The 10962-nt window shown below is 35.9% G+C and overlaps 1 protein-coding gene across 1 annotated transcript; it reads right to left on the reverse strand.

Annotated features, from left to right (window-relative positions):
* Positions 1 to 210: 210 nt before the first annotated feature.
* LOC115968673 (multiple organellar RNA editing factor 8, chloroplastic/mitochondrial) lies at positions 211 to 3343 on the reverse strand. Its single transcript, XM_031088133.1, has 4 exons — positions 2910 to 3343; positions 1944 to 2041; positions 1766 to 1831; positions 211 to 1285 (listed from the first exon to the last, which is right to left on the reverse strand). The coding sequence occupies exons 1-4, from the start codon at positions 3296 to 3298 to the stop codon at positions 555 to 557; spliced, it is 1284 nt and encodes a 427-aa protein (XP_030943993.1). The 5' UTR covers positions 3299 to 3343; the 3' UTR covers positions 211 to 554.
* Positions 3344 to 10962: the final 7619 nt, after the last annotated feature.

Below are 10962 nucleotides of genomic sequence, written 5' to 3' on the forward strand. Positions count from 1 at the left end.
ACGAATAATTGCCAGGGGAATGAGATTTTTTAAAATCAAAGCTGCAAGGGTCCAGCCATCTTCAACATCTATATTTCTTATAAGAGAGTAAACAAACTAGCTAAGAGTGCACCACACAGACCCCTTCTAATTTACAATGTTCTCAACATTCAGAATACTGTAGAATCTATCGATGGAACTAAGTAAGCCCAAAACAAAGAAATAACAGACTGAAAAACCAATTAGCACGACCCCATACACTATAAAATATGAGTAACTTATAATCCAAAGGAAACAAAGGCAATGCCAAATGAAATAGAAAGAGCAATTTATCAAAACAAGATGTAACTCATCAGATTTACCTTTGAACTTGTAATAATATTCAATTGAACAGACATGGTCTCTAAGCAGCACCGTGCCAAGGAAATGACATTTAAGTAACATACTCTAGCATCTTCCAAACCATGAACATAATAGCAAAACCCTAGACAACATCGGAAGCCTTCTTACTTATCTACAGCATGCCAACAAGACTCAGCTTGGGAGATTGGGCATATCTCTCTTCTGGGCAAATTTCAAGATGAGTAAGGGTTTCCACCAGGCCCCATGTTTGGAGGGTAGCTATTCTGGTATTCTCTGTTAGGCATGTTATTAGACCATCCTGGATTAGGGGGTCCTCCTCCCATGTTGTTTGGGGGTCCTCCTCCCATGTTTGGTGGCACTCCTCCCATGTTGTTTGGAGGCACTCCTCCCATGTTGTTTGGTGGCACTCCTCCCATGTTGTTTGGTGGCATCCCATTGTAGTTGGGTGGCATCCCATTATAGTTGTTGGGCGACATGTTGGGTGGCATCCCATTATAGTTATTGCCGCCCATATTGTTGTTAGGTGGGATATTGCTGAAGCTGTTGTGAGGGACTCCGCTCATATTGTTGTTTGGGGGTATTCCAGACATGTTGTTGGGGGGAGGCATTCCCATGTTGTTGGGGGGAGGCATTCCCATGTTGTTGGGAGGCCCTCCAGCCATATTGGGCACTGGATTCTGCATAGACTGATTAGACATAGGAGGCCTGTTTTGAAAATCAGGCACGCCAGCCACAGCAGGCCCTGGATTCTGCATAGGAGGCCTATTTTGAAAATCTCGGTTCTGCACGTTTTCCCTCCTCCTGTCAAAATTTCTTGATCTATCAAAGTTACGAGGTCTATCATTGCGCCTATTTCTCTCATTTGCTCGAGCATTGTTTCGTATCCATTCCTCGTGGTACTTAGGGTCGTAAGGAAGTGCTTGCCCGTTGATGAAAGGTTCGCCTGCAAAAACCAAAGCAAAGACCAGTTAGCAGAAAATCGTGTTTTATGTAAAGCTCAACCGAAAATTTATGCAAAACCTACTTTGCATTTTACTCTTTCTCATGGTCCTAATAGAGATGGTAGTCAACAACCAACAAAATATTTTACATCATTAGATGTGTCCTTCAATAAAACATGGATAGAATTCAAAAGACACTGTTCTAGTCACTTGTCCAGGGAAAAAAAAGAAAAAGAAAAGAAAGTCCTAGTCACATAGACAGAAGAAATGGACAAGATTTTAAAATCATGAGAACTAGGCCAATGAAGTAAGTTTGCTTCTTAAAATTAGGAAAAAAAAAAAAAACTTGCAATAACAGCAAGTTGATTCAATCAAATTCAATGGGCAAGGAAATTATCGTTCAAATATTTCACTACAGACAATAATATGAGTTCCTTTTGAAATTTTGATAATGCCAAATGATAAAAAATGCACTCCCTGACCTCCATAATCTTTGTTCTTAACATCCAAATATGAATCAGGAAGAACCCATCTGACTCCTGGCAATTCTGAAAAATTCAAAAAGAAAACACATGAGAATTTCCAGCTACCAAACATAATCATGGACATTAAAAATTCTTAAGCAACAGCAGAAGCAGAGCAATTTTGAAGATGATCAACCTTTGATCTTGTACGAAAGTTCTTCGGATACAAGAGCCCCAAATGCATAGTAGCATCGTGTCGAAACGGAGTATATCTTCATCCTTGCTTCTTCCTCACTGTAAGACATATACAATACTTGACAATGAATAATATCCATTCACTTAGGTGTCTTAAATGTAAAACAGTGTCCCACTTAAGTTATTTCATATTTTTTCTTTTCTTTTCATTTTTAAGTAGGGTTTTGATTCTATGATTCTATGACCTCACCCTCCACCCATTCTTGGACAAGGATAAAATGTTATTTGAGCTAGAGCTCATTGGCCTCATATTACTTAATTATCAACATTTTCTACCAAGTACCAACTCAAACCAGAAAAATAAAACCCTCCAATGGATGCTTACATAGAGCCTGCCTGTTTGTACGCAAACTTTAAAAACTCTTTTTTGGAGAAAAAAGGTGTATAGAAACCCACTAAAAAATAACACTAAAGCTAGTTTAAATTTGGAACTTTTGAAGCACAATTCGCTATAATTTATAACTCCACATTCCACTGTTCATGCTTTAAAGCACTACTCACTGTAATTTGTCAAACACTCAAAACACTAAAAAGCCTGTTAGTATATCATAAAGGCTCTACTTCCTACCACAAAGCCAAACTGTCACATAATATAAAATGTAAAGACTTACTTCAAAAACTAGATACATAGTATTCTCATCGTTCACAACACCAAGAATCAACTTATGTCTGACTAACAATCATACAGCCACTTCTAGCCACAACCTAAAAATCTTTTTTTTTTCTAAGAATCAATCAAACAATCATTTCTAGGATTTTTTTTTTTCAATGTAAATCCACATTTCTGTACCAAACAGAGCTCAAAATTTATCTTCTTCTTTTTTGTTTTGTTTTTCGAAACCCCTAAATCAGTAAAAATATTAAACCCTAGCTAGGGTTTAAGGGGAAATGGGAAAAGGGAGATTACCTTCCAACGACCTTGGCTAGGGTTTTGATATAGCTATCAATGATCTCGTCTCTGGTGGGGTCACCCTCAGGCTTCTCCACGACGACGAGCCAGTGCTCGAAATCGCAGCCATCGAGCAAGATCGTCTCCTTGGGTGGCCGGTTCGACCAGTTGGGGTTTGGGTCGTTGAGCGATGAAGAAGTCGCACGAGTCGCCAACCCTCGAAGCGCAGAAGAAGCCGGGGGTATACGGCGGAGAGCGACGCCAGCTGCGGCGAGAGGGCGGAGGAGAGAGAGCGTAGAGCGAGAGGAGGCGGCAGTGGCGAAGGTTGTGGTGGTGGTGGTGGTGGTGGAGAGAGAGCGGGAGAGGAAAGATAGGGTTTTGGGGAGAGAGCGAGAGAGAATCGCCATGGTAGAAGATACTAGAGAGACTGTGAGTGGCGGTAAGAGAGAGATGTCTAAACCCTATGTAGGGGTTTGTGGTTTGGGTTTGGGTTTGGGCTTGGGTTTGCGATATTTTTCATCTTTGGATCAACCCAATCTAGCAGCCCATGATATCACTTCTTTAAATCGGTTCAACCCAATCCATGTACTCTTTAAGGTTAAAACTTACCAAGTATTTTTTTTTTATTTATATAAAAAACACACACACAAAATGAGAGGGAAAGAAGTTTTAATATAAAAGCACACCACACACCTGAGTGGAGGCCATAATAAACTTGAAAGATGTATTGTAAATATAAAAGTCCTAAATTTTATTTACCACACTATTAACTCATGTGATTTTCACAATTTTTAATGGATATAGAGTAGAATAATTTGGTCAAAATGTTGAGATACTACTTTCTTTTATATATATATATATATATATATATATAGTGATAGCGTGCGTTGGGTTGCTTGGATTTAATATTTTACCAATTTGACCCAACCTAATCTTTAAATAATTTTATTGAATAAAAAAAGAAATTCAACCCAACCCATGAAAAATAAATTGACCCATCAAGTTGGGTCTAGTGGATGAGTTGGGTTAGTGAGTTAAATTCACACCCCAGCTCTCATATAACAGCATGATTAGGGCTGTAAACAAGCAAAGTCGAGTTGAGTATTAAAAATTAAAGCTTGTTCATTTAACTTTTTTTAAAATACAAACCGAGCTTGAGCTCAAGCTCGAGCTCATCATCAAACAAGATTTTATATTCAAGCTTAGCTCATTTTCTTGTCAAGCAAGCTCAAGCTTGTTCACAAGCCACTCGATTAACTTATTATTTTACTATATATTTTGAAACCAAAACTAAAATGTTTTACCTCTCCACAAGTCTATGAATTTTTATTACAAATAGACTATTTATATCATCGATAATTTATAAATAATAATTTAATATCATATGAACCTATTGACAAAACTTATACAATCAAATTTCAAGTCTATATAAATATATTTTTAGACAAGTATACATATAAAAATATAATACTATATAGAGTTAAATCGAGTCCTTATGTTCACAAGTTTGTTCATGAACACATTATTATGTCTAAGTTTTGTTCGTTTAATAATTGAGCTAAAAAAGTTAAGACTTGGACTTGGCTTGTTTTATAAACAAATAAACATAAACAAGATTTTTCCTAAGTCGAGCTCGAGTTGTTCACAAATAGCTTGATTCATTTACAATCCTATGTATGATTAACATTGATCACACTCATAATTGATAATGACTTATTTTTATAGGGAAATAATTGTTAATTGATAATTACTTTAATGTTATTTAAGTGTTTTGTTTGTTGGTACTAAGTCTAATAAATAAATAAGAGGGCTAAGCATCCAAATAGAAGGAAGACAGAAAGGTGAATAATTCTTGATGTGGTCAAGCTTTAAAATGTTTATTTTATTTTAAGAGTATGAAGGTTTTATGATGTTTATTTTTATAGTATATTTCCTAGGTTTTGAGATGGGTTTTTCATGTTCATAAGGGGGTGAATAATGAACAAGCAAGAGATAATAAGTTGATCCAAGTTGAGGAAACGAAAAAAAAAAAAAGTAGAAAAATGCAAAAAAAATAACGGTAGAAGTAATTAAAAAAATACATGTCAATTAGGGAGGTAACATAGAGCATGACTTAATATAAAATAGAGTGAAAAAAATAATTCATGTAGCTAACTCAATTTAATCTATCGATGACTAACTGACCCAAAGTTTGTGGGACTAAGTTTTTGTTGTTGTATAAACCAAGTTCTTTCCCTATTTTTTTTGTTCTGAGATTAAATTCAATAAGGATGTGGAGTAAAACTCAAGTTTTACCTCTCCAATCCCAACATGCCACATCATCATGTTTCATATTAAAGAATAAACATAACCACACTCAATCAATTATAATATCTATTTGAGAATCCAATTTAACTATGAATTTATTGTGAGATGTTATTACGTGTGGTAAGATGTATTAAATTTTAAGTAAAAAACTGATGTGGCAATCTCTTAATGGATGGTGTAAAACATGTTTTATACTCCATTGTTACCAAATTTAGATTCTTTTGTTTTACTTTTATATTCGTCACTTATGAGTTGTCAACGAATATATTATTATTATTTTTTTTTAATGATAGAAACAATAGATTATTATATATATTTTTTTTTTGATGCATAGATTATTATATTTAAATTTGAATAGTTGAAAATTTTTTTTTTTAGAATCAAATTTGAATAGTTGAACAAACGTAAATTTAGTTGTAACCTTGGTCATTTGCCAAATGAACGAACATAATAAGATTTTTTTTATCAAATTAAGCACAAGTTGTTCATGAATAACTCGGTTTATTTAGTAATGATATTTTAGTAAAATAGAGGAAGTTGGAGGTGAAAGTGAGGAAGCTGAGACCTTTCAAAATCTGTCCTCCAAAAATCCTAACTTAAATTGAATCCCTACATTCATGGCCTCTTTTCCTCTCTCTCTCTCTCTCTCTCTCTCTCTCTCTCTCTCCTCACTCCTCACTCTCACTAACTACTCACTAAAATAGAACGTTCCCTCTTCATCATTAGTACTAGTTGGATTTGCTAATGTAATTTTGAGTGTTTCTCTTCCTGCCTATGTTGTATTTGGATTGTGTGAGTTTACTTTGCATTTTTCACTTGGGGCATGCGTAACCGATTATGATATGCATATGAACTATTTGTTGAAATGCCTCAATGAGTATAGAAGCGATTCAATTCTGGTGGTGACACAACAAATGAGGTGCACCATTCACCTGTCTCAGAAGAAAATATCTCCACTCGTAACATAGTAGTATTATTATTGGCTGATGAAGATTTAGATGGACAATGAATGCCTTATAACTAAAATTGGCATCGCATATAAAGCCGACCAATGGAGTCGAGGCAAAGGTCATGAGGAAGTGTAAGCCAATGTTTGGTATATGGATTGCAGATGTAGTAGTCGAAGATGCTTGTGTTCTTTAACCAAAACCGTGAATCATTGCTGCATACCAACAATAAGTCATTGAAAGTTGCCTCAATATGTAGTTCAAACATAGGCAGAAGAAATTTGAAAAGATCCACTACTTTGACACCGATTTTCTTATCCAACTTAGATGGAATAACCATGATATTACCAAAATGCTCTAAGAGAAGAGTAAAGGGTTGTGTTGCATTACCATTGGTGTGGTGGTGGTGGCGAATATAGCCGGGAATAAAGTAAAGATGAGAAATAAGAGAAAGCCAGTGTTTTCATTGAGACGGACTTGCATTTTGCAGCTGATTCGCAAGGCAGTCGACAAAAGATCTCGAACAACATATCATCAAAAAGCTGTTGTATTGATGTCGATGTTGATGTTTTGCGAAATGGAAATAGAGACACCACCGAACTTGAACTTTCTTCTTTTCTTCGTTTGAGACGCGAAACCATCATCACCGTGGCAAGAACAAAAGCAGAATCGCAAATATTTGTTGGGAGTAAGATAAAAAAACTCGAGCGATATGTTTTTTTTTTTAAAACATCAGTTCCATCGACATGCACATGTCGGTTTCCGTTTCCTTGTTTATGTCTCACTATCCAATCCCATATATTTATTTTAATTTAATTTTGGGTAATTGTTAATGTTGTTGTTTGCTCACTAGCCATCTGACCCATTTATTTTAATTTTGGGTAATTTCGGTTTCCCTATGACTATGATCGATATAGTACAATTTATGTATAATCAATGTTCTCTCTCCCCTGATGAATTTTCTCGATAAATTTGTTCTTTCATACTAATGATCAAGACTAATTTCAAGTCAATGAGAAGCTCACACACTAATAGAATTTTCCCTAATAAAATTTATCTTCAAATAGTGATCAAGGCATGAGAAGAGTTCTTTTACGAGTCCATGTTATGCATGCTGTAGGTTCTTGAAAATAAGCATTCACTTTCATAGCAAAAGCAGAGTAATTTAGGTAGTTGGAACCAATTTATGGTAATCTATCACAGTCAAATAGGGGTGTTCAGTAAATCGCTTAAACTGCAAATTGTGTAATCCCTTCTAAATCGACCAGGACTACCTACAAAATGGTGTAATTGCACCATACTGCACCCTATATATTGATGAGCAATTAAAAAAAATGTTTATTGTCTATATGAGTCATCCACTAGAACAAGGTTCGTCCAAAATAATGATTTGGAAGGAAGAAGGAAAATAGTAACACCAAGGAGAAAGGTTGTCTAAGGAGAAACGTCGTCTAACAACAAGAGACTGTAGATGACCAATGAACACTTGGTAAATTCTAAGGTGTTCTCTGCAACCCAATAACAGTTGCACTGTAATCCACTATTCTAAGACATGGGGTGAGTTTCCCGAAATTCGCTCCACTCTCTTCACTAAGTCCACACATCTCCCACAATGATAGTGACACCTAACAAGTAGACCCACTCCAAACTCTCTTTAAAAGGGACCAAGCCTAATCAAGCTAAGGTATGCACAACTATTCATCCACTTCTCATACTTGAGTCCTTGAGAGAAATACTGACTTAACTGTTAGAGGGACCTTGGCCGATTCCACCATGGTCACCTTTGATAGTCTTTCTTTCTTTCTTTCTTTTTCTGGTTTTTGATCCACCATTGAGTTCAGAGCATACAATATAACATCACAGCACTAAAAAAAAAAAGATATGGTTAGATTTTTTTTGAGACACACACATGACCCACCTACCCCTTTTATTTCCCCACCACACATTATCATCTCACACTCTCACTCTCTTGGCTAGTCAAAAAGGACCCATTTGTTTTCTTTTTCATTTTCTCACAAATACAAACACTCCTATCTCACTCTCTCATCCTCTCCTACCGGTGTACCTCCTTCACCATCATTTTACCAGTAAGATCATCGAAAAATCCTTAAGAACTTCTAAGCATCTTCATCCTTTTTATTTGAGGTAAAAATTTCTAATCTTTTTGGTGGGCTTATATGCTTTTGCTAGAGGCTTTCTTTATCTAAGATTTGATAATGATCGTCATTTGATTTATGAGCTTTGGTAATGATGCGAGAACTAGGTGGAAAGAATTAGTGGAACTAAAAACTTATTGTGATTTCTATGCTGCTCAAGTCCTTGATAGCAAAAGGAATGGAGGATTTTTGAGAAGGGAAGGGGTCGATGCAGTGATTAAGCAATTAGGTGAATTGGGAAAAGTGGTAACTCACATATAGTTTAAAAACAAATGGGATCATCTGAGAAAACCATTGTTATGAATTACGTTCCGTTCCGGTCGGAACGGCCGGAATTTCTCGTACCGGTATATAATCCGGAACCGGAATACCCTTTGTTCCACCTCGGGTCAAAATCCGGTCAGTTCCGGGGGATCTCGGTCATTCCGGTGTGTTTTGGCAAATACCAGCCGAAACTAAAGATTCGGCCAGGATGTGTTTTGGGTTTGCTTCACACTTCACAGTTCACAAAGATTGAAAAAAAAAAAAAAAAAAGAAGAAGAAGAAAGATAAGATTCACATCAGATCGAAGAAGAAGAAAAAAAAAATTCAAGTCATGGACAAAGCCACTGTTTCTAAAATCAAAGCCACTGTTTCTCCTTCAGCTTCATCCTTGTTGCTTTGAGCCACCATACTTCACTGTTGTTGACATTTCCTTTGCTGGAGAACACTTACTTGTTGGGCGTGTTAAGCTCCAGCCTTTGTTTGTGTGAGGAAGAGTTAAGACTTAAGACTTAAGGATGCATTAAAAAAAAAAAAGAAGGAAAAAAAAAAAAGAAGACAAAAAGCGGAGAAATTTGTGAAGTAGAACTGTAGAAGAAAGGAGGAGATCAAATGAAAGAGGAAATGATAAGTGGAAAAAAACGTGTGGGCTAATGGAAATGGTAAGGAAACTTCTAGGAAATTTCCTACTTAAAAAACTATTCATAGATACTTAGTTATTTACAACAATGCCACAAGTAAAAAGTTAAAAAATATTTACATAATTTTTTTAATCCACTTCACTTAATTTTTTTTAAGGTGAAAGTTTATACACTATATTTATTGTATTATTTGTAGAAAAATTATAAATAAATATTTTTTTAATCCCATTTTATTTAAGATTTTTTTTAAGTAAAATAAAATTCATTACTTTATATAATAGTAATAATGTCTAGTTATATATACCCACACACACACACACACATATATATATTTTAGGAACCCGAAACACCCTAAAACGGTACGCCGGAATAGGCCGGTACCGAAATATTTCGTTCCACTGGACAAATCGAAACAGGATCCTAAACGGAATTAATAACATTGGATAAAACAGTGGAAGGCTTGGAAGGAGTGTTTTGAGCGTGAGACCGGGTTGGGTATGATTCTATAACTGGGAAGCTTGAGGCCAGTGATGAGTGGTGGACCCAAAAGCTTAAGGTTAGTTCACTTTACATAATTGTGAAAAACTCACCTGTTTACAACTATATTGTGTTCTAACTACTGGTTGTACATATGTAGGCATGTTCTAAGGCAATAACCTTTAAAAAAAAAAGGTTTGCCGAATGTTGACTCTATGGAAAACATGTTTGAAGGCACAGTTGCAATGGGAAAAAATGCATTCTGCATGAGTGGTGAAATACCAAAGGAAAGCATCGAAGGGTCTGGGGACTTTGTTAATAGCAAAGAATTTGTTGACCCCCAATGTCAACCCTCTGCAAATGTTGACCCAATGGAGGTTGAAGGCCCATCATCGTCGAGGGCAGGACCAGCAGTGAATAAGGGGAAAAGCTTGGCAAGCGGTGTCCACCTGCTCAGGGGAATTTGCAAGAAACCAAGAAAAAAAATGTTCAGTTGTGCAAAAGATGTTCGACTCTTTAAAGAACATCTCAGATGTTATTGTTAAAAGTAGAAGTGTAAGTACTCATACATCATTTGCTTCCACAGCAGCTACTGAGTTTCAAGCAATTTTAGACATGGTGTTGAGTCTTCCTGGGGTGCAATCGGGTGATCGCCTTCATCTATTCAGCACCTGCTTCTTTATGGGAAACCCAGAGGGTGGGATCATGTTTGCAGCACTTGTTCATCAAAAGGAGGTCCAGCTGAATTGGCTAGAGATGTAGTACCAAATGAACCCTCAATATCATTTTTCTCGAAGGAAAATGGATTGTCTTGATAGGGTTGCTTAGGCTTGGTGTTGTAGTAATCAGATTTTCTTTATGTACTTGTTGCACTTTTTTTTTTTATTGGCAGAAACTATGCTTACCATGGGTGTGTATGTAAGACAATGGTTACTAATTAATTGTCATCTACCTTTGCTTACCTAATCCTTTTTCTTCTGCTAGTGTTTATAATTGTCATCTATAAGTAAGACAATGGTTACTAATTAAACCATAGTTCTAATTGCATCAATGTCTACCCTATAGTTTAAAGTAAATTTATTACAATCTGGATCTTGAATGAGTCTTTGTTTTCATTTTTGTCACAATAAAAATTAGTGTGGGTGAAAATACCATTAACATTATGGTAATTTTTTTGTGGGGACCATAACTGATGGTTCACAAACTTTAATGTAATACCATTTTGTTTTATGGTGATTTATTGTTGGTAAGCAGAATTGATGGCTCACAAAACTTGATTGTA

Source organism: Quercus lobata, chromosome 11, assembly GCF_001633185.2.
Source record: "Quercus lobata isolate SW786 chromosome 11, ValleyOak3.0 Primary Assembly, whole genome shotgun sequence".
NCBI lineage: Eukaryota > Viridiplantae > Streptophyta > Magnoliopsida > Fagales > Fagaceae > Quercus > Quercus lobata.

What these genes read in the sequence shown, in the direction of transcription:
- LOC115968673 (XM_031088133.1), bottom strand. Translation starts at nt 3,298, where the DNA reads ATGGCGATTCTCTCTCGCTCTCTCCCCAAAACCCTATCTTTCCTCTCC. An exon ending in ACTTTCGTACAAGATCAAAG is followed by an intron (nt 1,832 to 1,943) that starts GTTGATCATCTT and finishes TGAATTTTTCAG; the next exon opens with AATTGCCAGGAGTCAGATGG. An exon ending in TAAGAACAAAGATTATGGAG is followed by an intron (nt 1,286 to 1,765) that starts GTCAGGGAGTGC and finishes TGGTTTTTGCAG; the next exon opens with GCGAACCTTTCATCAACGGG.